Here is a 25,373-nt window from a genome sequence, read left to right as displayed (position 1 = left end):
CTGGCCCTCGGCTCCCAGCGTGGCCCGCAGCGAGCAGGAGGGAGGTGGAGTCCCTCCTCGCCCCTTCCCAGCTCAAGCCCCCAGCACACACGCCTGGCCAGCCAGCTCCCACAGCAGGGATCGACCCACGGAGGTACCTGCCCCGCTGGCACTCACTGTTTACTTAGTTTTCTGGAGAAGGAGAAACCTCAGGGTATTTTTTTCTCCTTGCTTCTTGCCTTCAGCATAGTGGGAGCAGGAGCAGAGGACTTATGGGAGCTCCCCAAGCTCTTCATTAGGAGCTCCAGCACCTGAACCGAAGCAGTTTTACACACTGAATTTACCAGAAAGCAAACATAAGTCATAAACACTGGAGGAAACAGTAAATATCAATTTTAAAAGCCTGGTTACAGCTTCCTTCCCCAGCCTGGATCAGCCGCGGAGCTGGACTGAGAGCGGGCAGTGCAGGGCACAGCACAGACAGCAGCGGTCCAAGGGGACGGATCCTGTCCCGGGAAATGGGGGCTGTTCGCTCCAGACGACAGCCCCTCCGCGTGGGGCTGGAGCTCCGCGGAGCGCAGATCCCCGTTCCTGTGGCAGGGAGACAACCGCCCGACCGGCTCAACCCACGGGAGGCTGCCAGGCGACAAATAACACGACCCACGCAGGCTGCAACAGGAAGGGAAGGCTTTTATTGATATAAAAGTGTACATAAATAATTCTGTCCCTTTCTTAGAGCAGGCGAGGAAGCAGTCCATCTCCAGCACGACCTCTGCGGGGGTCCCTGTGCCTCAGCCCCACTGCAGGCTGGGGGGGACTGGCCACCCTCCGGGTGGGGGGGCCTGCAGGGACGGGGGCAGATCCTGCACTGGCGGCCAGCCTGGTGGGTACTGGAAAGGCGCTGGTTTCTCAGGCAGAGCACTGCGGAGGTGGGGAGACGGAAGGGGCAGAGGGGAGATGGGGCCATCTCAGTTTGAAAGCAAGGCCCTGCTGAGCGGCTGAGCTTCCCTGCGCCCCTTCCGCTAGCCCCCAAAAGAGGAGGGGTCCAGCAGAGGAGGGTTTTGGTTATCAAGAAGCAGGTATATTCCCCCCCCGCCACCAAATCCAACAGCACAACTGCTGCGTAACCACCCCCCAGCCCATTCAAGCAGCTGGCGCTTGCTAACGTAGTGCAAAAATAAGGTGGGAGCACTAAGGTAAGGGGGTCTGCCGAGGGGCAGCAGCGCCAGCCCCAGCCAGCTGCCGGCAGGAGAGGCCCCGTGCTGGGAGCACGGCTGGCCCCGTCCCCTCCCACCCCCAGCTGCTCTCCACTCTTCACACAGCTGAGTTTTGAGAAGAACAAACAAAATTAGCAGATGTTTCTTTCCGAGCAGCCTGAATCCCAAGCCAGCTGTGCACTTCCCAAAGGACAAGGACCCCTCGGAAACGGAGAAACTGCCAGAACGATGGGGTGTTTTCACAGAAGCACCCTTCAGCAGAGGGAACAGGCTTCCTCCTCCAACTCACAGCCTGGGAAACACTTTGTCTCTCTCCCTGAAGTTTACTAGTTGAGGCTGCTGCAAACACCACACCTGACTGAAGAAGTGCAAAAGCAAGAAGCATCGCTCCCTTGTCTCCAGCTGAAGAAAGCGCTTGGCCAGGGCAGGTTTAAATTCATGGGAAACATACCTTTTCCATTAATTCCTGAGTGCAGGAAACTCATTTGTTCCTTAGCGCAAGCCCTGGCAGCAGCCTTCCAGCTTCTCAGGCCTCTACCTCTGATCCTGATGAATCTTTTTAATTGTTATGCCAGAAGATATCTAATCAAACTCCTTTACATAATGCTCCGGAGAAGCAGCACCCTCCTCTCCCTGCAGGGCCGACGACGTGGCCGAAAGCCAGCTACAGAAGTTGAGTGCGGTGTTTTCTAGGCAACTAACACAGAGCAAAGTCATTTGGTCTGATGCTTATCCCCTTGATGGGGATTCTTCAGAGCCGAGGATGAGACAAGACTGCTAGGACACACACCAGGCCCCTCTCGGGCAGGAATATTTTTTGTTACGTCCAGGCACTGTTGCTCCTGCAGGCAGGGGAGCCCCCGCAGCAGCAGTACGGTGGAGTGGGGAGCAGGACAAGGCATGCTGCAAGGTGGAACAGCACAGCTATCAACTAATGAGCTGTTCTGTGAGCAGCAGAACTAATCAATAGGGAGGATGCTGTCTGGGTACTCAATTCCCTGGGGTCTCATAAAATACAAGAGCTATCCAAGGTTTACCTACAGCTGGAGCATTCAGAATGGTTGTCCCATGCAGATTCTCTGGTGTCTAAGCAAGGGTCAAGAATATTTCCTTTCTGAAGGCATTAATGGGATCCCTCTCCTCTACCCACTCCCACGTTCACAAAACCTGTAGTATCTTACTATCTTTGAGGCCTCAGACCCCTTTCTGATGGAGATCAGCAAGTGGGCTCCACGGCAGTTATGGCGGAAGCACGCACTCACGTGCGCTGCCATGCTCCGTTTCCTTCGGAAATCAGGTGAAAAATCAATCACACCCTGGCAGAGCTCCACTGCCAAGAGAACTACACGAACTCCATCCAACTCCACCCCAGCTCTCCAGAAAGCAACGGCACAGCGTGACTTTGAAAACACACATCGGGTAAGAGGCTTCCAAATGAAGATTGTCCCCTTGAGCCCAGCCAGGCTGGGAGAGCGGCTGCACCAACGATGGGTGGAAGGCAGCACGGCAACTCTCCATCCATGGGGCTAAGCTAGGTGACAGTCAGAAACGGTGCTCAAGTTACTGCCTTTAAGAAAGTGCTACCCTTCAGCCAAGGCAGTACCTGGCCACATGGCCACTTCTAGCCCAGCACAGTGTTTTCTTTGCACTGTGGTGTACTTGGAGACCGCGCAAGGCAGTAGCTCCACCGGGTATCCTGCTAGAAAGCCCCCGGCAAGGCAGAGACAGCAACTCAACTACGCTCGCAGGCTGAGGCTTAACACAGCAACAGCTTCCCATCACACTTTGGGAGATCACGCTTCCAAGACCTCTTCCATCCCAGCGTGAATCCTTCCTACTCAGTGCTGCCAGAGAAGACAGAGGTGGAGCTGGGTCTCCAGCGTCTCCTGTTAGAGATGACTGCCCGCAAGAGCACTTTCTCTACTGTTTTGTGCAGACCAATGGTCTTTACTGACATCACCAACCAGGCAAGGCAGCCCCTAGGCAGATTATCATCCAAAACCACAAATTCCCCAAAGCAGTGTTAGACCCTGCCAGAGATTCTGCCACATTTCAGGGACCTTGAGGACTGCGATAAGATGAGAGGAAACGTCCTCGAGCTGCACCAGGCAAGGTTTAGGTTGGATATTAGGAAAAATTTCTTCACTGAAAGGGCTGTCAGGCCCTGGCACAGGCTGCCCAGGGCAGGGGCTGAGTCCCCACCCCTGGAGGGATTTAAAAGCCAGTGAGATGTGGTGCTTAGGGACATGGTTTAGCGGTGGGCTTGGCAGTGCTGGGGTAACAGCTGGACCTGATGATCTTAAAGGTCTTTTCCAACCTGAACGATTCTATGACTGCCGGAGGGAGAGGGAGTTCCTTGTTCTTAAAAGCATTTTCAGGAGGAACACAGACTCCCCAGGCACCAGGAGCACAGGGATCTGCCTAAAACAGGCCCTCTTCCCTGGCAATGCAAAACAACTTCTCTGGCCGACAAAACAAAACACGCAGTTGCTCAGAAGGGCAACGCTGGGGCTGGAGAGCACAAGGGGAGAAAAGAAACAAAAGGGACAGGCGTTGGCAAGGCCAAATAGAAGAAGAGAAGCTTTGAATAGTTGGTGCTTAGTTCCTGTAGTAGGCGGTTTCTGAGCCTGCAGGGACACAGAGGCTGGGTAGAAAGCAACAACCCTAGAAATCCCAGGTCTTGTGCACCTTTGGAGGCAGCAGGGACCAAGTAGTTACGAAGGTCTGGAAATTGCTCTGGATATAGCGATGGCTATCTTCTGTAAGAAATGATCTACCCCAAGATCAAGGGGCTCAGGGGCAGGACAAGCAAAATGGGGCAAGTGTATGGAGGGTAGGAAGGTTATGGCTGTCAGTGAGCACTGCTGCAAGGTTAAGGGCAGCCAAGCTGATGGATGGAGCGAACAGAAAGCAACAAGCCCAGACAAGCACCAGAAGGAAGATCCTGCCCAGACCAAACACAGAGAGGACAGGAGCAAACTGAAAAAGAACAAAAGAGAAATTTGGCACCTGCCCAAATGTCATCCAATTAAGCCTGCGGCACAGTCAGGTGAGCAAGGAAACAGCAGGCACCGGCAGGCACCGGAATCCGAATGAATGCCGCGAGGAGGAGCTAATTCCACCCTCTCACTGGCAGGGACTGGCAGAGATGTGCAGACAGAGGATGGAGAAGCTGTCAACAGATGAGACCGGGCTCCTGCCACTGAACTCCGGGCATTAATAACTCAGCCCCGCGGTGGCACTGTCCTTCCAGGCACATCTGCGCACTCTGCAGAGAGCACAGGAATACCCCTCTGCTCGCCTTCCCCAGGGAAGCAGCCACAGGCAGCAAGGCCTGGCTTGTCCCCTGGGCACACGGGGAGACACGTGCACGCATCTCTGATGCAGGTGTGCAAGACCGGATCCGTACGCGTGTCTGTAGCGTGTGCTAACACAGCGCTGGCAGGCCGAGTGTTAAACGATAGCTCAGGGGGTCCCAGCGAGTTGGGACCTCTGATCACCCGTGCTTTCTCCTATCCCACTCACACCCCTCTTGTGGGATCCCCCCTCTGCATCGTGCGGGCCAGCAGCACCAGCCAGCCCTCACATGGATGCTCCCCAGCCACCAGTACCTGTTACTCTGAGCCGCGCTCAGTCTCTTTGCTCTCTTCTCCAGCCAGTCCTCAATGGTGCCAGGCGGGACATCTGCTCCCTCCTGCCGCAGCTCCTTCGACCTCTGCTCCCCTGGTTGAGAGAGAGAAAGGGCTATCAGACGCTCGCGCTGCAGTCCTTTCACTCCATTAAACCCGCTGCTCATTACCCTGCATAGGTTCTTATGGTGGAGTTTGCAATTTGCCTGTGGCGGCCCCTCCTCCTCTACTGTTCACCTGCCATCTGATGCTTGGCCTCCTCACTGGTGACAGCTCCAGCCAGACAGAGCCGGGAACGAGAACTAAGCCAGCGAGCACAGCAGCAGTTTGGGCACTTAACTGAGGGGAGTCTGACATCTCCCCCCTGGGGCAGATCATCCTCATCCTCGCCTGAAACAGCCTCTGCTGGCCCCGAGCCCTGAGCTGTTTCCAAAGACGCGTCCCTCCAACTGGCAGGAGGGACTTTGCCACCTCTGCCCAGTTAGGAGGGAGTGACAGGGACGTCTGTCCAGATCGATGCAGACTTGGCAGGCCGCGGGAGTCTGAAAGGTTCAGAGTGCACGTACAAGCAGGAGACGGGATTTCAGAGATGCTGTCAGGTCTGTTTAAGGCGCGTGCTGTGTGACGCATCCCCAGCCCCTGCAGAGACAGGGTGGGAGGCTGCTGCCCAGCTCTGCTCAGCCCAGGTGCAAAATCAGAGCAGAGCATGGCAGAGGGAGGGAGAAAGGGAGGGGAACAAGTTCCTGTATTTTCTCATGCAAGTTAGGAACGAGCAAGGAAACCAGTAGGAAACCTCTGCTGTCTACCAAGGGACAGGGCAGCCTGATGTTCTTTCAAGCTTTCAACCCCTCCACCACCCCGTCCTGCAGCACTGTCCTCTCCGGGCAGAAGGGCACAGAGCCAGTGGGACAGTCCAGCACTCACCAGTCCCTCCCACCAGGCAGAAATCCGCAGCTGCCCAGTTAGCAAAGCTCCTCGGTCCACCCTCAGCACCAGTGACAAAGCAGGAAGGGATGCTAGCGGAGAACAGGGTCTAGTACGAGTCCTCGACACGAACAACACAGTCATGCTGCTGACAGCACGTCAGGCAGCGCGGGCTGAGGAGATGCTCAGAGCTATTAGAGCTCCAGCCTAGTGGAAAGTTCCCACCTAACAGAAAAGGGAATGTGATACTTTGAAAAACAAACACTGATATTAATAAGAAGGAAGCCGAGGCAGCTGTGTGTCGTTCCCCTTTGCCCGGCTCATCAAACCCTCCGGGGACAAGCGCTCTGGGGGAACCCTGATCCCATTTAGAGATCAACCCGCCAGCAGTCCCACGGCAGCAGCCACCTGCAGCCGTGCCCACCAGGAGCCTCCTCCACACCTACCCGCCATATGTCACACGGTTAAGGAAAATATTATACATTTCCAGACAGGGTGTGAAATTAATATTGCTTGGGCAGAGTGAAGGATCACTTCATCCTAGTGGTGGCAACCAATTATTCATCTGCCTGTTGAATATTAATAAGGATGGCAGGAACGTGCTACACAATGAGCAGCCGGAGATGGATAATTTGTCATCCAGCCTTTTCATCTGCTGCTGCTGGGAGGGGTGACGATGTACTCGCTGCCACCAAAAAGACAGCCTGCTGTGGTCCTGATGTCGAGGTGCTGCTCTGCAACCCGGCGATAAGGGTACAGTTGGAGACAGGACTGTTCAAGTTTCCTACAGTTGTTCCCAAGGAGCAAAGCCCCAGCAGAGCTATTTGGGGTCAACCCAAGAGCCTGGCCAGGTGAGAGCAATGGGGAGGCAAGAAGCTCAGTCTGGTGAACTGGGTGCTGCTCAGTCTCAGGGTATCTGAATTCAGCTCCCGGATTAGACTTTTCCAGCAACGTTGGCTACAGCCACTTTATTTCCATTTGTTTCAGGTTTCTCCACCTAGCTGGTGCCTGGGCACATCCCACCTCAGCAAGGGGACAAGCACTGGTTGTGAGATGCTTCAATGAGGCAGGGAAGAAAATCACAGAGAGAAACTGCTCCCACCTCTACCTACCACCAAGATTTCCTTTTCATCCCACTCCAAGCCCCAACACAGAACAGCCCCAAAACTGCCAAAGCCTCTCTGTTTAGAGCAGGGAGCCCCAAGGCCACTGCCCCAAAGTGCCACACCAGGAACTGGTGGGAGCCCATGGACTCGAGCAGCCACAACTCACTGGTCTCGTCCAGAAAAGCTCAGTGGCTGCAGTGGAACGACTCCAGACTCACACTGGCCTAAATGAGGCCCCAGGTGTCCAGACTAGAAAGACATCCAGCTGGCTCCCCATTCACACAGCTCCACAAGTTACTGCTCCAAAGCAACTCCAACCCGTGGGCTGAGAAGTACGGCAGCAGGTACGGGCAACTGTCTGGCTCTGTCCCCCTTGACGCGTGCCCATCAAAAAGGCAAATCTTTCGTCTTGTCCTCCTCTGAAACACACACGTCCCATCCAAGGACCACCAAAACCACCATGAGATAGGAAATACCCCCTGAATGTCAACAGGTATTCCAAGCTGTAACTCACAATTACAGCCCTTACTCCTCCTACCTGGTCGTGCAGCCAGCCAGACTGCAGCGGCAAGACAGGTGTGAAGGTGCTTCCCCCCTCCTTCTCACTGGGGTTTTTGTTTCAAAGTCTAATTACAGCCAATTAAAAGAGCGTCTGTAGTCATGAAGTGCCTCTCTAATGATGCCAGAGTGGGAGCCCAGATTTATCTTCTCTCCCCATGCAACCTTTACCATGAGTTTTCTTCCTGAATGAGACACCACCGTATGTGAGATGCAACCACCAGCACCGAGCAGGTCACTCAGCAAAGGGATTTACATGTAATCCTTCAGCTCCCTCCCTGGGCAGGAAGATGTGGCAGCCCAAACTCCTCCAGAGCACATGAACAGCGGCAGACTGCGGCTGAGAGATGAGGTTGATGAGGTCTTGCAATATGAGCAGCTTAAGAAGTTACCGCCCCGCAGCCAAGAAGTGGCAGCCGACTGCGAGAGCGCTCCTTCTCCTGCTCATCGCTAAGTTAAACTGGTTGACTACAGCCACCCCCAGCAGGGTCACTCATATTCTTTCAATCACACGGATATATTGCAAACCCATGTCCTTACTCTCCCCTTGCAGCTCTGGCTAGCTGGAGCTCACCAAAGAGGCTGGGTTGTGTCAATACTACCAGCAGAAGTGACGCAGAGTAGTGGGGAACCAATAACTTCAAGCAAGAAGATGGCAATTTGACAGTGACTTTTCCTGACATGACTGTACTTAAAATGACAGCCTGGAAGTGTCTCGCTGATGAATGATGCAGCAGATGCAGAAGGCTAATGCTTTGATGCGGTAACAGCTGGGAATATGCCTCCCTCCCTGCTGAAGGTGGAAACTGTTGCTTCTTGATGAGTATATTCTACGGGGTGCAGAAATGCTGAAGCCAAACTAGGACACGCTCTAAGCTGATATAGAACAGCGAATCGTCCAGAAATTTTCCTACTTAACCCACAAGACTAACACAAACAGCAGGGTGAATTCCCTGCATTAAAAAGGCCAAGTGTTAACAATAATGTAACGTTTCCTTTGGCTGTAATAAAAACGCCTCATTAGCAAGGGGAGCTCACTGACACAGAACTACCAACACCAAACACTTAACAGGGATTCAGGGACAGGTTCAATATTTATATGACAAAGAAAGTGCCATCACGGTTTAGCAGTGTTATAAAAAGTCAGAAAAGGCTTTGTTGTGGTTTAGGATGCAAGCTCACCCCTGAGCACGGGTTACTGGGCTACACCACTTCACCACAGGATTTCTTTGCACCTTTTGCTGAAGCATCTGCCCCTGGACAAGGCGAGACACGGGTTCAACGCCATCTGACAGCTCCTCTGCTTCTATGCCCACGCACCAGAGCTGACGAAAGCAGAGTTAAGCAGCACTGGGGACCCACCAAGAGACCGTCCACTTTCACCCCGCCAGAGGCAGAGCGTGGTCAAGCATTGGCACAGGCTGCCCAGGGAAGTGGTTGAGTCTCCATCCCTGGAGGTATTTAAAGGACAGACAGACGTGGTGCTCGAGGACATGGTATAGTGGTGGACTTGGCAGTGCTGGGTTAACAGTTGGACTTGATGATCTTAAGGGTCTTTTCCAACCTTAACGATTCTATGATTCTATGGTCATCTCCAGCACGGTCACACAAGGCTCTGCACAAAATGGTCAGGGGGCTCTGGCGCTTCCAGCCTCTCAGCTCACCTCAAATCCCCAACCACCCCAGGCTGCAAGCCTGTCAAAACCTCCCAAATGCTGCGGGTTCAGATGGGAAATCTCCGAGGACACTGACAATTCAGTGAGAGGCAGCCTGATCCAGACCACTGCTCTACCCTGTATCATCTCACTGGCAGTGGCCAGCGATGCCTCACAGCACAGAAACACCAGGACTAGGTGCTAATGGATATAGGGACATTACTGACGGAGGCACCTGAGGGACGGGCTACAAGAATCAGGTCTCCTGCGTGACTACTGCAACCTGCAGTCCAACCTGCCATCACACAAGCTTGCCTTAAGCTCTGCCCTAAGCCTTACCACCTGAGACACTGATGCTTCAGCAGCCTAAGGAGTGGTGAAATGTCCCCAGGACACACCGAGCAGCGGCTTGGCTTTTGCAGCTGTTCCTTCCACCCAGTCTGCCGTGTTACGGGCTGCACCTCTTCTCCACCAAGTCCTGCTGAGCTCTTCACTCCATCAGATCCCTCCAAGCTCTCTGTGGGCTCAACTGATCAGATTTAGAGGTCTGTGTGATGCTCAGCCTGCTCGCTTGACTCACACAGGATTTCCACGGAGCAACACCACGAGAGAGGTGAGCAGGACTTAACTCTACAACCAGGCATTCGTGTTAGAGCAGCACAGCCAAGGACAGGGCACCCTGCCGTCCCCTGGCCATCGCTCCTTGAAGTCTAATTGTTTAATTAAATGTTTGACTTGGTAATACAAATGTAAGGTTTCCAAGTAATCTCCCAGGAATCAGCTCTCTCGCTAGCCAATTCTCCACTTACACCTGACCCATTTGACAGAAGTCAATATTCAGTAACAAGTGTAATTGGCAAAGGAACCTACCCAAGCACAGAGGAGCTTGCCAGCCTTCCCCTGCAGCTCCGCTCTGCTCCAAAGAGCTTTCACTTCCCCTGCAATAAACAGTCTTCAATGACTGGAAACGCTACAGGTTCCTGCAAATAGGCTGACATCTTGTGCCACCTCTCGGGAACCCAGCACTTAAACCCCGCAGCAGAGAAGGGTCGGGGAGAGGTTCTGGGCTAGCAGCGGGGAAGAGGAGCGCGACTGCCAGCCCGGCACTGCTGCTCTGAGAAGGGCTGGCTGGAGCGCTCAGTCTCCCGCGCAGCCCGACGAGATGGGTTTTATTGACTGCCGGCGTTGTTCAGCGATTGATTCACAGAGTCGCCTCGGGGACTCGCAGACTGACTCAGCAACGGCGAGGACTGGAATAGCTCCGTAGTGCCTGCCTTCCTCCTGCTCCCCCAGGTTCACCAGAGCCATGCCTCTCCAAATCTGATCCCTCAGGAAGGCCAGGAGAGAGTCTCTACCCCACGCACACCCCAAATCCCATATGTACGCATGCATGTACACACACACACGCTTTCAACACTTAAGCCTGTGTTTGCCAGACTATTGGCAAAACAACAGTTGGCTTCAGCTAGCAGTGTGGGCACAAGATCTGCTCAGGAGTTGGGCTGCATTAGGAAGAGCATTGCCAGTAGGTCGAGGAAGGGATCCTTCCTCTCTGCTCCGCACTGGTGAGGCTGTGCTGGGTGCTGTGTCCAGCGCTGGGTGCTGTGTCCAGCGCTGGGCTCCCCAGTACCACAGAGACAGGGACATACTGGAGGGAGTCCAGCAAAGCCAAGAGACAATGGGCACAAACCAAAATAGAGGAATTTCCATTTAAATATTAAAAAAACCCCAAACATTTTTATTGCAAATGTGGTCAAACACTGGAACAGGTTGCCCACAGAGGCTGTAGAGTCTCCAGCCTTGGAGATATTCAAAACACAACCGGGCATGGCCCTGAGCAGCCTGCTCTAGTTTACCCTGCTTTGAGCAAGGTAGGGTTGGGACTAGATGATCTCCAGTGGAGACCTCAACCATTCCGTAAGTTCTCACCAACACCTCTCTCACATTTTCTCTAACCACCAAAGTAATGAATCCTATAGAGAAAACAGAGCTGCCACTCCTTTTAGGGCAAGGAGGTGGTACTCCCAGAACGAAAAAGTTCAAAAGTGCTCTGGAGACTCACAGCAGGGGAGCAGCTGCCATTCATCCTCTGCCCAAACTTCAGTTCCACCCAAAGCCACGTGCGCAGAGGCTGTTTCTGGATCCAGGACCCCGTGTCCTCTCCTCAGGACAACCCAACTGACAGCAGGCTAGCTCTTCCCAAGAGTGGAAGCAGCAGCTCCCTGGTAATAGTAGAGAGGTGGGGGGAAATCAAATCCATAAATTTAAGGGGAAGTGATGTACCAGTGCCCTCTGCTGCTGACAGTTTTTATTCCCTGCCTGAACAAAACCCCGAGGGCTCAGAAAGCCCACTCTCTGCTTCAGATGCTTGCTGCTAAGTAGTAACAGCATTGCTCAACTCTAGGTTTGTGTCTGTGCCAGCAGACCAAGAGCAGAAAGCATATGAAAAACTGCAGCACTTACAGCTACGCTACAGGCTCACATAGCACCGAGAGGCAGGCGGGAGGGATCCACGCTCGGCTGGCTGCACACAGGCAACACGAGACTGCAGGCTCTTGCTGCACAACCCCTCACGCGCCCCTTTGCAGCCCATGCTCCCTGCAGCAACTCCCCCTCCTCAGAGACCCCTGGACATTTTTTTATTCGAGGACTCACCTTGAACCTGGGCACTCAGCTTCTCCAGGTCCTGCTCTGTCATGTGGGAAAATCTGCAGTTGGACCCAAAATCACACTGTCCTGGAAGAAAAGCCACGGATCTCCATGAGAACCGCACACGCAAGATCCTCCCTTGTAAATGGGCATGCAAACACAAGATCCATTGCACCTCCATGCCAGACACCCAGGCCCAAGCCCTTCACTCCCTCCAAGACAAACACACGTACCAGGGCTGTCCAGAACAGCCTTGGGCTGGCTCATGAAGGAGCTGCTGGAGCTCAGGCAGTTATTTCTACCTCAGAAGAACGCACCTGTTTGCAGAAACTTCCGACACGGTTTCTTGGTTTGCTCCTCTTGCAGGATAGCAGCAGCATCTACGGGAGACAAAGGACAAAACAGGGCAAAGATCTCTTGCACAGCAATACCCCATCGTATCATGGTCCCAAACAGGTCAGCTCCCTAGTGGGAAGTCACTTAACTGTCAATTTGTCTGTGGCTTGTCACGTAAACAGTCCCTATCTGTACCCTTGGCTTCAGCTTTTCACTGGCTTGCAAATATCACCTTCTTTGCTTTCTGCTTCATGCTTTCTCCCCACGCCAGCAGGGGAAAACAAGCATGACAGAAAAGCAAGGACTCTGCAGCACTTTTGTGCAGCAGAGAAAGACCAGGCAGACTCACAGAGCTCTCAGAAAAACTCTGTGCAAGGCCTCACAGAACCCTGTGCTGAGTCTCCAGTGGACACCACTGAAATGGTCCTTCACCTCCTGGAGATGTCCTAGAGAAAGCGAGCCCCAAAGACACAGCAGCTCCCATAGACTGTGGAAGAACTTGCACTGGCTGATGCCAGGCCACAGAGTGTGGAGATAAGAGGAGATGACCCTCCTAATCAGGGATGGGATGAGGAATTTTATCAATCAGAGGGAAATGAAGGGTTTCAGCCTGATGAGAAGAAAAGTGCTAGGTAATCTGCCATCACTAACCCAGCTAGAACTGTGCTGGGCTGGCGCTGTTGGTCCTCCACACTTGAGAGCCTTTCCAAATTCCATGTATGGTTAAGCAGACAGCAGAGCTACCCAGAGCTCCGCAGGGTATTCCTCACCTAGCTAGCCAGGAGACAAGCACAGCCTGCAACTCCTGATCCTGAGAAACCAGAAGGAAGCAAAGGAACATACAGGCAATGGTTTCACAATCAGCTGAACCCAAACTAAGTGTTTGCTACTGCTCTCAGGACCCTGGACACACATTCCCACCATATTCCTCAGGCTGGCACTAAAACACATGTAACTGCGTGGCGAGCCGGGTCAGAGCACTGAGCTAGGTGAGAAGAGTCCTGTTAAACAGACAGAGGATACAGGGCTTTCCTTCAGCACATCCTGACGCAGCCTCCAGCCCCAAAACTCCAACCCCTCCTCTGCCAAAGCCCCAGTGCACCTAGCCCTCCTCCTCTGCTCCCCTGCTTGGCTAAGATAGGTTTGAGCACACCCTGCTTTGAGCTGCTTCCCCAGCCCTCTCACCCTTCTGGGGTCTCCAGTCAAGCAGTCGCATCCTCAGCCTCTCCCACGGCCACCCTCAGAACTAACATCTCCACCCAGCGCAGAGAACTGCTGCCAGCTTCCCACCCATTCACACACCCCATATGTACAGCCTGCCTTCCAGCCCACTTTCTCCATCTACACCCCCCGCCCCCCCGATATTTGTTGCTCCTCACACGTCAGAGATCAACTCTGGTTTGCAGAAGGCACCTAACACACCTTCAGAAACCATAACCCACTTTGTTCTCCCAGGTCTCGTCTCAGATTTGCCCGTGATGCCAAGAGAGCGTTATCCGCAACTCCTGTTCTCAGAAACAACCTCCCTATCTCTTCCACCTCGTTTCAAGTCCCAGCTGACGTCTACAGTTTCCCCTTCCCACATCCAGGCACATGAGGGTTTTGCCTCCGAGACTGCTCGACAGCAACAGTATCAAGCCCACAATTTACTGGCACAGACAATCTGAACATAAATCATCAGTGCTGATTTATTTTATCTATTCCCCCCGCCCCACACCTCATCCATCACCTCCCCAGTCCCAGAAAGGGAGTGGCAGACAGTTGGTAGTACTCACCTCGGAATAAGTCGTACCAGACTCTCTTAGCCCTGAGATGCTGCACTCCATTGAGGTGTTTCTTCCTGTTGTGAAGGTTGTCCTGAAAGGACCTGTCACAGTAGTCACAGAAATATCTTTTCCCCATCTCTCTTCTGGCAGAGCAGCATTAGTGCAGCCTGGGAAACATCAGACAGTTCCTCGGCGCCCAGCCATGCCTGCCCCAGGGATGGAGGATCCAAGATTTACAGCGCCTGCTTCCAAAGGAGTAGAACTCAAATCATTTAGGGCTGGCAGGCAGAGAAAGAAGTGAGACCCAGTAGTATACATTCTTGTCCATCAGAGACTGGTAAGGCAGCATCTACTGCATGTATATGGGAGAACAGGCTCAGATCTGCATTTCTTACCTCCGTTACTCAAAGCAACAACATCTCTGCTGAAAGAATTCTCCTTCCCCGAGTGTGCCGGAGTTCAGATCACACAAAGCAGAGACCCCAGAGAGCCAGCGGCTCCCAGCCACCACCTGCGCCAGGGAAGGTGCAGCAGAAACCATCCAGTGTGCAAACAGAAGCTAGAGATCCATGCCACAGCCTCCACCTGGGGCCCCAGGACTTTAACCCAAGACCACAGACAACCTCCGCAAGCTGCCATGCGAGAGGAAGGAAATTCCCCCGTGTCGATCTCTACAAGGTAAGGAAGAAACTCAGCAACTCCACAAAGCTGAAAAAAAAAGCTGATCTCACCTGTACCACAAGTGGGAAGCTGCATTACAAACACTAAAGGGCATAACATTTTGTTTAGTTCACCTAGCCACCTCTTTACTCTTGTACATCAAGGACTGCTCTCCTCATCCTCCCCAGCCTATGGCAGCAAGATGTGTCTGCTTCAGCGAGTACAAGACATGCAATAATTAAGATCACAACAGCCTTACAGCCAGAAGGAAAGAACCCCCAACTCCACGGCCACTGAAAGCAACCTGGAGATGCCCGGTCCTCCTCCCACAGGGGAGAGGGGCTTATCACACATGGATTTGGAGTCCGGAGACTCTGCTGTGCAGTATCGAGAAGTAAGAGGAGAGAATTTGGGTGCTCTCCTCTGTCCTGAGCCTGGAGCAGCCCAGACCCCGGTAGGGCAGATGGGCTTTGTGGTGAAGTGCAGCCCTGTCCCCACCTGCTGTCCTTGCTGGAGGTGCAACAGATACCCTGAAGGAGCTTAAGTTCTCTCCCAAGTGATATAAAGGTACCTGATAAATGCCAAAGATGGATGGACTGGGAGATAAACTCCAAAAGCAATTCTCCAGTTTTTGACACCTTGACAGCCAAATGCGTTTAAAAAATGGCAGGGAAAGCAGCGCAAGAAATAAAGATCTTATAAATAAAACAGGGTCAGAATCAATCACAGCCTCCCTAACGATTCCTCAGAATCAGCGGGAAGAGCAGTGGCAACAGGCAATCCCTCAGAGCCGAGCACGCTGAGCCGAGGCGGTTCTGCCAAGCCCTCCTGCCAGCCAGCCATCCTGGCACCTCATGAGCAACTGCGCCAAACTCCCTTCCTTCCCCCACTCCCGAGAACCGCTGCTTCAAAATCACGTCCCCAGAAATCTCTCAGTCCACACACCACAAGTTAAAACATAGTCTCCTCCATCTGCATCCAGTTACATTCAATCAAAAGACCACCTGATTTTTTTGAATCAGCTTGCAAACCTTCACACTGAAGGTAAAATGTTCAGAGACTCAACTGAACTTGAAATCTGTTTGTTTTAAGGTCCTTTCCTCCTTCTCCAGGTGAAATACCTTGTTGGGAGGCGGTGCTGATCAGCCAGCCACCTCTCCCTGACACGACTGCAAACTGCTTCACCTACAAACACAACCAGACCTGGCTCCTGCTTGGAAGGTGTAAACCAGCTCTGGAGGGCTTGAGGTCTGAAATTGTCCTACTCCAGCCCAAGAAACCAAAACCAAGTGCTGCTTAATGAACATGAAGCCATAATTTTCCCCCGTCCTTTACTAGATCATCCCAGAGTTTCACAGCCAGCCTGGCAGCCAGCTTTGCTGCACTGTGGTGGGGCTGCTGGAATCCAGAGGGAACGCTCTTACCCTCAGCGTCTGGCCCACTGGCAGGCTCTGCTGTGGCTTTTAAGTATTGAAAAATCCCCCTTCTGCATCTTGTGCCATAGTCTCCCAAAGTTTCTGGTAACATAAAAGCTTCCTGCTTCAGCTGCTGGCTCCTGCACTCCATCTCTGCAGAAGCGGCTGCTGTGAACGGGGAAAACAAATGAGATTCTGCAGTGGTCCCACACAAGTTTCCACAGATCTCAATGGGAATTCTGCCTGCAGAAGCCCAGCAGCAGCCAGCCTTTGAAATCATATTTCAAACTTTTCCTTTCATCACCCCGACGGCAATAATTGCAGAAGCTCGTTCCTCTTCCTTCCCCAATAATGACGGCAGAAAGCTCCTACAGATTTCAGGCAGCCAGATCCCACACCCCAGGGGTGCCGGCTCCCAAATTCTCCTAGCAATTCCCATTGCAGGGGATGAACGGAATAAAAAAAAAAAAGCAATTAGAGGAGCATCGGATTCTCCCAGAGATCGCCCCCTCCAAAGATTACACTGAACACTTATTTCCATCTTTTTAAGAATTCAATTGCATGGATTATCTTGGCTGGATTCTGACAACTCTCTGCAGTATCAGCATCCACAACGCTTTGCGCTGAACTAGTACGTAGGAATAAAAGCCGCTTCTAAGCAACACTGGCTAACCTATTTCCATTTTCCCAAATGGCTCAAACAGTAAACAAAGAGCATTATTCAGTTGAAAACAGAGATGTTTTCTAATTAAATCCATCTTAGTCATTACGAAATAAAGTAAATGTAGCTGCTTTATAAAGAACTGCTTCAGCTTGGCCATTTCCTCTTAACATTTCTAGACCCTAATTTGCAATTGAATTCAGGCGAATAGACCTCTGGACCCACAGGCAGCCATAAATGATTTCAGACAGGCTTTGTACCAGCTTAAAAGTCTTTCTGCATAAATCCAAATACAAAAAAACCCAGAGCTTTGTCTTGTATCTCAATGCTTAAAAGTATTAACAAAAAAATCCTCTGCTGTAAGCCTCTTGGAGCAATGTTTTATAAGAAATAGCATGTTCTAAGACACCTAGCAGGTGTTTCGCTCATCTAGCTGACGTGCTTGGTAAAACTCCAGGCAAGATCTCATGTGCACCATCCTACATTTTCCATTCTCAAATTGCTGCCAAAACACTCCACCTTGCGCTCTGCTAGCTACAGATTTTATTTAGGACTCTCCAGGGGTTCTTCCACTGATTTCCCTGAGATGTGGGCAGAGGGAAGAAGGTGACCCAGAAACGGGCATAGGGCAGACTTGTTTTCGTCTGGGTGTAACGGCTTTTCTCCACGCCGAACCCTGAGAATTGCTGCTGGGCCTTGACCTCAATTTCCTGCTTTCTTATAGCCCAGGCTCGGGGCCGTTTCAGCCACTTTGGGTATCCAGACAGATGTGAAGTTAATTAAATCCAAGTGTCGAGCTGATGATACTCAGCTGCCAATTTAGATGTGCTCATATCTCTGTGGGAACACGCAAAACGCCAGCAGAGTCTGCACCTTCACAATGACAGAGGGACAGATTCTGATTTCCATTACACCCAGCATAAATTCAGAGCCACCGGCTCGGGATTAACATCAACCTGACCGTTACACAAACCCACCCCAGTGGTAGCAGTTTATAGGCTATTGGGGAGATTTGTCTTAGAGACAATCCCTAGCAGTTAACTTTGAAAAATAATAGTTGAGCTTTTCAATGGGCCGGCCTAAGGGATGACGCTATACACAGGGCACGGGAATACGCTAGGCACCTTCCAGCCTCTGTAGGGGCTTCCAGCACAAGCAGAGCTTTTACCCTACCCCAGAAATCCCACAGTAGCTACATGCAGGGAACCAAACATAAATAAATTAAGAGAAATGACTATGCAGCCAGACTACGCGTTCTTCCCGAGCAGCCGAGACAAATGAAACAACAGAGCGAGTGTCACTTGAGGATCTGCTCTGAAATTTAATGTAGATGCTCACTTAACAACAATCCCGCTGCGGGATGACTTCAGTTTTAAGATTCCCCCACGCTCTGTGCCTGTCCTCCCTTTCCAAACCCAAACCTCTCTCGCTTTCCCACCGGTGCAGGAGCCACCCTGAGGCCCCTCTGCCCCCGCCGAAGTGGAACAGAAAGAAAAACACGAAGAGAGGGCGGCAAACGGGAACATTTCCACTTCGGCTATGCCACAGGGGGCCATGTCACGCTCTTCTCGAGGCCTCTGGAGCAGCCGACTGAGCGTCCTCCAGGTTTTAGGAGCCACAGCATCCACCTCCTGCTCGGACAACGCTGCTAATGCTTAATGCCCTCCGCAGCTGGCACAAACAAGAAGAAACCCCCCAGATTACCCCCGCCATCCCCAGGGGACAGCAGAAGAGGACTTTAACCCCAAACCCTCTTTCTTCCCCTTTCTACCCGGGCAGGGGGGGGTCTCCTGCCCCCCTGCAAGGCCCACTGACCCCGCAGCCGGGGAGGGCCTCACCCGACAGGCCTTATTCTGCTAAGAGGCGAGATGAGGCCTTCAGCCCGCCAGCCTGCGGTAACGCTGCAGATTTCACCTCAAAAAAAAACCCCACCAGAAAATAAAGACTGGGGTTGCCCAGCGGAAGCCTCTGAAGGGAAAGGGTGCCAGGAAGGGACGGTGCTTCGACCCGCAACCCGGGTAAGGCCCTCAAACCGCCTCCTCCGCCCCGGCCGGGCCCGGCGGCACTCACCTCCCGCCGGGCCTGGCGCCTAGGCCGCGCCGCGCCTGCCGGGAGCGCCGCCTACATCCCCCAGAAGGCCCCGCGGCGGGCGGGGGGTGCCGCTGCCTACAACCCCCAGAGTGCTCCGCGCCGGCCCCTTCCCGCCACCGCCCGGCAGCGCATGCGCAGAGCCCTCGGGCAAGATGGCGCTGCTGCGGCAGGCGTACAGCGCGCTGTTCCGCCGCACCTCCACCTTCGCCCTCACCATCGTCCTGGGCGCCGTCCTCTTCGAGCGCGCCTTCGACCAGGGCGCCGACGCCATCTTCGAGCACCTCAACGAGGGGGTAAGGAAGGGCGGCGACGCGACGCGGGACCACCCGGGCGTAGGCCCGGCCTTGAAGGTCAGGCCGGCCCCGCCTGGGCCCGGCCCCGGGGCCCGCACCGCCGGCTGCCCGTGGCTTCCCGGGCCCGCGGCGGGCGCTCCCCCCGGCTGAAATGCGACCTTGGTTTCCCCGAGGAGGCCGCGGGGCCGCAGCTGGGCGCTGCCCGGCCTGTGGAGGCTTTGCTGGTGCCGTGGCGCCTGGTACTCAGGGCTGCGGTGTTTTCTGGGGCTTCTCTGGCTGCGAAGGCCGCTGGGGAAAAGGTATCAAAGACGGTGAGATGCGGGAAGGTTAAAATGGATTGAGCTTGCGTTGCACTCCCCAGGTCTGCAGCCCTCCGCCTTTCCCGGTCTGCCCTTGGTGGAGGCCACGGATGGCGGCTGGTGAATGTGTGGTGCTGTCAAGTTGTGGCTGGGACGTGCAGGACAGCGGGGTCTGCTGTCCCAGGCCTGGACGTTAGATCATAGAATCGCAGAATCTTTTTGTTGGAAAAGACCTTTAAGATCATCAAGTCCAACCGTTACCCCAGCACTGCCAAGCCCACCACTAAACCATGTCCCTAAGCACCACATCTCACTGGCTTTTAAATCCCTCCAGGGATGGGGACTCAGCCCCTGCCCTGGGCAGCCTGGGCCAGGGCCTGACAGCCCTTTCAGCGAAGAAGTTTTTCCTCATACCCAACCTAAACCTACCCTGGCGCAGCTTGAGGCCGTTTCCTCTCATCCTATTGCTTGTTGCTTAGGAGCAGAGACCGACCCCCCCGGCTCCAGCCTCCTTTCAGGCCGTTGCAGAGAGCGATGAGGGCTCCCCTCAGCCTCCTCTTCTCCAGGCTGAGCCCCCCCAGCTCCCCCAGCCGCTCCTCCCCAGCCTTGTGCTCCAGCCCCTGCCCCAGCCTCGCTGCCCTGCTCTGGCCACGCTCCAGCCCCTCCATGGCCGCCTTGGGGTGAGGGGCCCAGCGCTGAGCACAGCATTCGAGGGGCGGCCTCACCAGTGCCAATGAAATGGGTCAAGTCATCCTTACATTTCAAAGTAGAGCTGCGATGGGATAATAACTGCCTGGACACTGAGTCTCATGGACGGGACATGTAACAGTGTCCTGGACAGGATGAGGTGATGCAGCGCGTGCCCTAAGAAAAGGTGCTGTTATTTCCACCTTGCACCAAGTACAAAAAAACCTTAAGTGTGTTGCACATTCCTGTCTGCAGCACAGCAGTCCTCTTCCCCGTCCTGCAGCGCTGATGTGCCTCGGGTCTCTCGGAGCACCCAGGGTGCAGTTTCCCAGGATAGCCAGGTCATCTGAATGGCTCTGATGCTGGAAAGAGCTGCCCTGTGCCTTCCCTGCCAGCGCGATGTCTGCTTTTTGGCCTCTTGAACCAGGTCACGAAACCAGCTGAGAACTGATACCACAAAAAGTGACATCTTCACTGCCCTGAAGTAACTCACGAGGGGTTGGGTGAGCTGAGAAAACACAGTAAGAGCGAGACCAGGGTCCCTCTCTCCTCCTTTTTAGCGACAGTCATTTGTTAAAAGCTGACATAAAATCATATCTGAACTTCAGCTTTGCACTCAACTCCCTTTTTTAATTGTAGCATTAATTATCTATGTGCAGAATCGTTTTGTTGGAAAAGACCCTTAAGATCATCAAGTCCAACCATTAACCCAGTACTGCCAAGGCCACCACTAAACCATGTCCCTAAGCACCACATCTCCCCGGCTTTTAAATGCCTCCAGGGGTGGGGACTCAACCCCTGCCCTGGGCAGCCTGGGCCAGGGCCTGACTGCCCTTTTGGTGAAGAAGTTTTTCCTCATATCCAACCTAAACCTGCCCTGGCGCAGCTTGAGGCCGACCTCAAAGCAGGGTTTGAAAACAAATTATCAAGAAAGTTAACTCTTTTTGAAAATCTAAAGCGTTGTCTACAACAAACAGCAAAGCAGGGTGCGCGCCTTGCCCTTGTGCAGCGCTTCCCTCAGTCCCCGTTGTGCCAGCAGGTTTCAGTACCTGGAATAGGATTCTTCTGTGCATCCCGTATCTCCGGGAGCAGAAATATGTTCCCCGGTCTGAGTGGGAAGCCGAGGCAATGTGACCGGAGTACCGGCTCCCAGAGTAGGAGAACAGGGGAAGCGGGATGTCTGCAGATTCCTCCCTCTCTAGTCTAAAAGCCGCGGAGCCCCCTGCGCGCTTTCCCTGTCCCGCAGACCCGGGTACAGGACTCATCCGCCGCCTCCTCCCGGAGCAGGGGAGCTGGGGCACGGCAGTATCAGCGGGTGCTGTTCCCACTGAGCCCCAACAGAAGGGGAGGAAGGTGGAGGAGACAGACAAAGCGGTGAGAGGAAAAACTGTTCCACCATGTCTCTTCCACAGCAGAAAGCAGCTTTTTGTGCCCAGAGTGGGCTCGTGGCCTCTCAGCTGCTCCTCAAACCTTTGTGTGGGGGGCTGCTGTTGTGGAGCAGGGCGTGCCCCCCCTTAGCAGGGAAGCGCAGGGTGACAGCACCCACGCTGTCCTGTACCCTGGTGGTACCTGTGGATGTGTTTTCCTACAAACTCTTCTTTCCTCTCTTGCTATTGCCTGTTGCGGATGTAGGTTTCGTGATAACTTGCATTTTAAAGTGAAACTTTATCCCAGGACCACTGAAAAGCTGGCTAAGATTATAATTTGGTTTGTTTGTTTGTTTGTTTGACCTACAGAAACTGTGGAAGCACATCAAGCACAAGTATGAGAAAAGTGAAGACTGAAATGCTCAGCAGCAGGATCCAGCCTGGGGTGGCAAAAGACACTGCAGAGAAGGATTCGGTCTCCTGAAACTGGTTGTATCAAATGGGAAATGGATTCCCGATTGAACAACTCCGAGCCAGATTATATCAGCCACCTACTGATATGATGTAAACCAAGATGGACTCAAGGAGTTCTGCTGCTGTACTCAAACTTACTGTATTAAAATAAAAAATTCTTGGTCCATGTCTCATACCTGTGTGTCCACCTGACTTATCCTTTGGCCTGCTTGTAACTTCTCCTTATCTAGGAGATGGAGAATGCTTAAATATGGCCCCACACCTTAGTTTCAAGATGCTAAGAAATCACAACATCCTAAAAATGGTTTGAAAGACTTGAAAGCATTTATACAGCTGTGGTCTACGGCCGTTACCCTTGGCTTCTGCCTGATGAGAACTTTGAGGGGTAGGGAGCTGTCTGCTTTCTTCTAGCCTTGTTCAAAGAAAAGTGACTTAAATTTACACGCTCTTTTGCAAATCCTCTACGCCTTGGATGCAGGGCTGTGCTGGTTCTTGGCTCCTCGCAGAGCCAAGTGATTCTCCTCTGCCTTCCGCAGCTGCAGCTCTGCCAGGAGCATTCAGCCCTGCGCTGGGCGTGCGGCTCCAGCCGCTGACTGTCGGAGGGGAAGGAGTAATTCTCTTCTCAGCAGCTTCGCTGAAGAGTCCACCCCTGTCGTCCTCAGCAGCCGCTTCAAACGCGTCTGTCTTCACAGGGAAGGGCTGCTCGGGTACTGGTTAGGGTAATGATTCAGTTAATTACTCTGGGCTCTCAGGTGGCTGTAGGAAGATCTGGCTGAGTGACTCCTGCTCTGCCCACTGTACCAGCCCAGAAGCCGCATCTCTCCCTCCTCACTATATTTTCACTAATAAGGAGGAATTTTAGCAATGGATGAGGCAGAGCAAATTAGAGCCAGTGCTAACGAGAGCAGCTTTATTGGGTTTGCAAATAGGTGTCAGGAGTAAAACATTTACTCTAAGAACACAAAGAGGATTTAAAAATTGTGCTTGTGGTTTTTGAGCAAAAAACAACTACAGCTTTCACAGCCCCAGCTGTGCTTTTATACAGATGCTTAAGAGGAATGGTTTAAGCTTTCTTCGGGTAATCTTGTAGAGTTTAAGACTGCCTGCTTTACTACCAGCTCTGTCTGCAGTGCTGATAGCTTCACGCTATGCTGAGCGGGTGATAAGAGATTTGCAGCTTCTTAGAAGCAAGAACTGAAGATGAATGCAGTATTAGGAAGGGGGAGACAGCATTGTAGCGGACTGGCGGAGAGTAAATGAAGCTATTAGTCCAGAGAACAGTAGCTACAGAAGAGCAGAGTTAGTTATCCCAGCAGGTGATTTCCCATGACGGTGGATTCGGGCAAGTTGGTAAATGTAATTCCCTTTTTCCGATGCCCTGTCATGAGGGGGTTTGGGCAGTACTGATATGCAAAGAAAAATCTTGCCCTCGGAGCACTCAGGACTTCATCTTATTTGCATAACGGTGACAGCCATTTCTACACTTTCCCAAAACAGCCCCAGCACAATAGTGTTTGGCAGCAGCGCTCATCATACAGCCCTGTAGTCCCCGCCCTCTGCGTAAAACTAGGCGGCGATGTACGTGCCTACAGAGCTTATTACCAAAGCACTCCTGCGGCGTTCGCAAGCGGGAAGGCAGCACTAGGTTTACCCTGAACAGTAGCTCTAATGCTACATAACCCGCTGCTAATTTTCTCAGCAGGCAGGTGAGAACCCCAGGCACTTTTGCCTGCTCTACTTCATACAGCAATACGAGAAAAAACAGAGTGTGGTGGTGGGGAGATGACGCTCGGAGCAGATTAACCAAGCAAAGCCTACTTGTTTACCCAAAAGTTTGTCTCTGTGATGGGACATCACTCCAAAAATGTGCTAATGCTCCGTGACAACAGCAACTGGAACAGTTTTATCACCAGGTGCTGGCAGATACTCCAGGCTCACCTAGGCACAGCGTAGCAGCCATTGCCACGACATCTGAGCACCTTACAGACAGGTTACAAAGTAAACTCAGTAATTTGTGCGTCTCCCTGCGTAGGGAAAGTCCTTTCAGGAACTACAAACTGCTGCTTACTATTAGCTCCCAGCCTTCCCAAGAGCAAACGTGATGATCAGGGCAGTTCTGCTTCACAGTGGGACAAGCGGTTATTGAGGCAGCTCCCCAGGGACTCTGACCCTTCTGCCTTCAACTCCGATTTCCATACTACCGTCACCTTGCTTAGGACGCCTCCATCCTGATTTTCAAGTATCTTTAGTCTCAGTGGCTGTGGCTAGATTTCATTCCACTAAACCAACACAAAACAGCAACTGAATGTCACTGCCTGCAGACACAGCACATTAAAAGCCTTGTTGACATTCCTCCAAGTTAAAGATCAATACGGTTCTTAAGAGCCTAAAACACCAACTAAAAGATTTAAATCATTTATTTGCACATTCTGTTTTCACACGCCTCACTCAAGGGACAGAAATTTATGGTAAGGTCTTATTCACCTGAACTCCTGCGTGTCTGTCGGCAACGGGAACAGCCTGAGCGGTTTCCTACCAACCTTCAAGTTGTACTTCAGGATAAGGCATTTCAGCGGAGCAGAAAGCTGTGAGGGCTGTTCCGGGGAAGCCTCGCTCTCAGAGCTGCCCGCTGCGTGGCCTGGAAGCCCGCTTGAGTTGCGGAGAGGGCGCAAAGAGCCAATACGAAAATAAAATTCTCAGAATTATAAATAGTACAAAAGGAAACGAATGGCTGGTGCAGCCTGTCCGATGCATCGCGGTGCAGCCCACCGTCATACACACGTCTCTCTATAAACTGAAGAGCAGCCAGGGTCTGCCTGGAGGGCAGTTCCTTTCTGTGAACAGGCAGCCCTCCTGCGGGGCGTGCAATTCCGCACGAGCTGAAGTGCCAGGTATTGAACCACGACATCCAGTCCCCTGAGCAAAGGGAGTGCCGAGGGAGTGGAGCACCACTGCCTCTGCCTAAGCAGAGGACTGGGGATGATGCAACACCTGCGCTAAGAGTCTTTTCAGGAAGGAATCATGCCTTTGTTCCGCTTTCTGTCAGCCATGACTCGTCGATTATGGTTAGCTCTTGTGCTTTTGTTTGCTTCCTTCTTCCTTCGTTCCTGCACTGTTTCCCGGTTCTGCCCGTGGCCCTTCACATTCCCAACAACAGCAGAGCTGTCGTGCTTGTGCCTGGAGTACACAGAAAACGGACATCACAACGAGCACACTGTACACTTGGGGGACAAAATATGCCAATCCTGAGAAACAACTGGGTGTGGGGAGTTGAGCCATCGGGCCTTGAGCCTCGGCTCACCCCAGCTCTGCAGGCCTTCTGCAATAGCTGAGCATCAGCATTAGCCACGCAATGGCTGCGTCCTTCTATACACTGAGTCTGTCAGCTAAAGCCAGCTATTAAACTGTCCTGAAACCCCTGTGGGAGCTGTTCAAGCTCTGGGAAGCTGTGCTCTCCAAGATCCTATCTTGCACAGGGTTCTGCTGCTTATGATAAAGAGACTGTTACAGGGAAGCCTTGCTCTCAGAGCTGCCCGCTGCGTGGCCTGGAAGCCCGCTTGAGTTGCGGAGAGGGCGCAAGGAGCCAGTACGAAAATAAAACTCTCAG

At 52.9% G+C, this 25,373-nt stretch overlaps 3 protein-coding genes across 15 annotated transcripts in view; 1 reads left to right on the top strand and 2 right to left on the bottom strand.

The window, feature by feature from the left end:
- Positions 1-666: 666 nt before the first annotated feature.
- Positions 667-18,670, bottom strand: ZMAT5 (zinc finger matrin-type 5). Of its 7 annotated transcripts, none has more exons than XM_082324768.1 (6): positions 18,626-18,670; positions 13,829-14,064; positions 12,035-12,097; positions 11,724-11,804; positions 4,808-4,919; positions 667-900 (listed from the first exon to the last, which is right to left on the bottom strand). In XM_082324768.1, exons 2-6 carry the CDS (start codon positions 13,953-13,955, stop codon positions 771-773), a joined length of 513 nt encoding a protein of 170 aa, XP_082180894.1. In that variant the 5' UTR covers positions 13,956-14,064; positions 18,626-18,670; the 3' UTR covers positions 667-770. The 7 variants fall into 7 exon arrangements, with proteins under 7 accessions (XP_082180894.1, XP_082180892.1, XP_082180896.1 ...); XM_082324766.1 differs by having other exon boundaries at positions 13,829-14,061; positions 18,626-18,667; XM_082324770.1 differs by lacking the exon at positions 18,626-18,670 and adding an exon at positions 18,488-18,619 and having other exon boundaries at positions 13,829-14,061.
- Positions 18,671-18,771: 101 nt separating this feature from the next.
- UQCR10 (ubiquinol-cytochrome c reductase, complex III subunit X) lies at positions 18,772-21,941 on the top strand. Its single transcript, XM_082324853.1, has 2 exons — positions 18,772-18,939; positions 21,662-21,941. The coding sequence occupies exons 1-2, from the start codon at positions 18,799-18,801 to the stop codon at positions 21,707-21,709; spliced, it is 189 nt and encodes a 62-aa protein (XP_082180979.1). The 5' UTR covers positions 18,772-18,798; the 3' UTR covers positions 21,710-21,941.
- An 835-nt stretch (positions 21,942-22,776) lies between these two features.
- ASCC2 (activating signal cointegrator 1 complex subunit 2) overlaps positions 22,777-25,373 on the bottom strand; it is a 28,128-nt gene continuing 25,531 nt past the window's right edge. For 2 of the 7 annotated variants that reach the window (XM_082325508.1, XM_082325509.1), the window contains exon 15: positions 22,777-24,943. In XM_082325508.1, coding sequence (XP_082181634.1) covers positions 24,775-24,943 — 169 coding nt within the window. In that variant the 3' untranslated portion in view covers positions 22,777-24,774. The remainder of the gene's footprint in view (positions 24,944-25,373) is intronic. The other 5 variants (XM_082325505.1, XM_082325506.1, XM_082325503.1 and 2 more) reach the window with 3 other exon arrangements.

Source organism: Platalea leucorodia (genome assembly GCF_965183815.1).
Source record: "Platalea leucorodia genome assembly, chromosome: 12".
Classification (NCBI taxonomy): Eukaryota; Metazoa; Chordata; class Aves; order Pelecaniformes; family Threskiornithidae; genus Platalea; species Platalea leucorodia.
The sequence above is the reverse complement of the archived record's forward strand: the minus strand, read 5'-3'. Positions and strand labels throughout refer to the sequence as shown.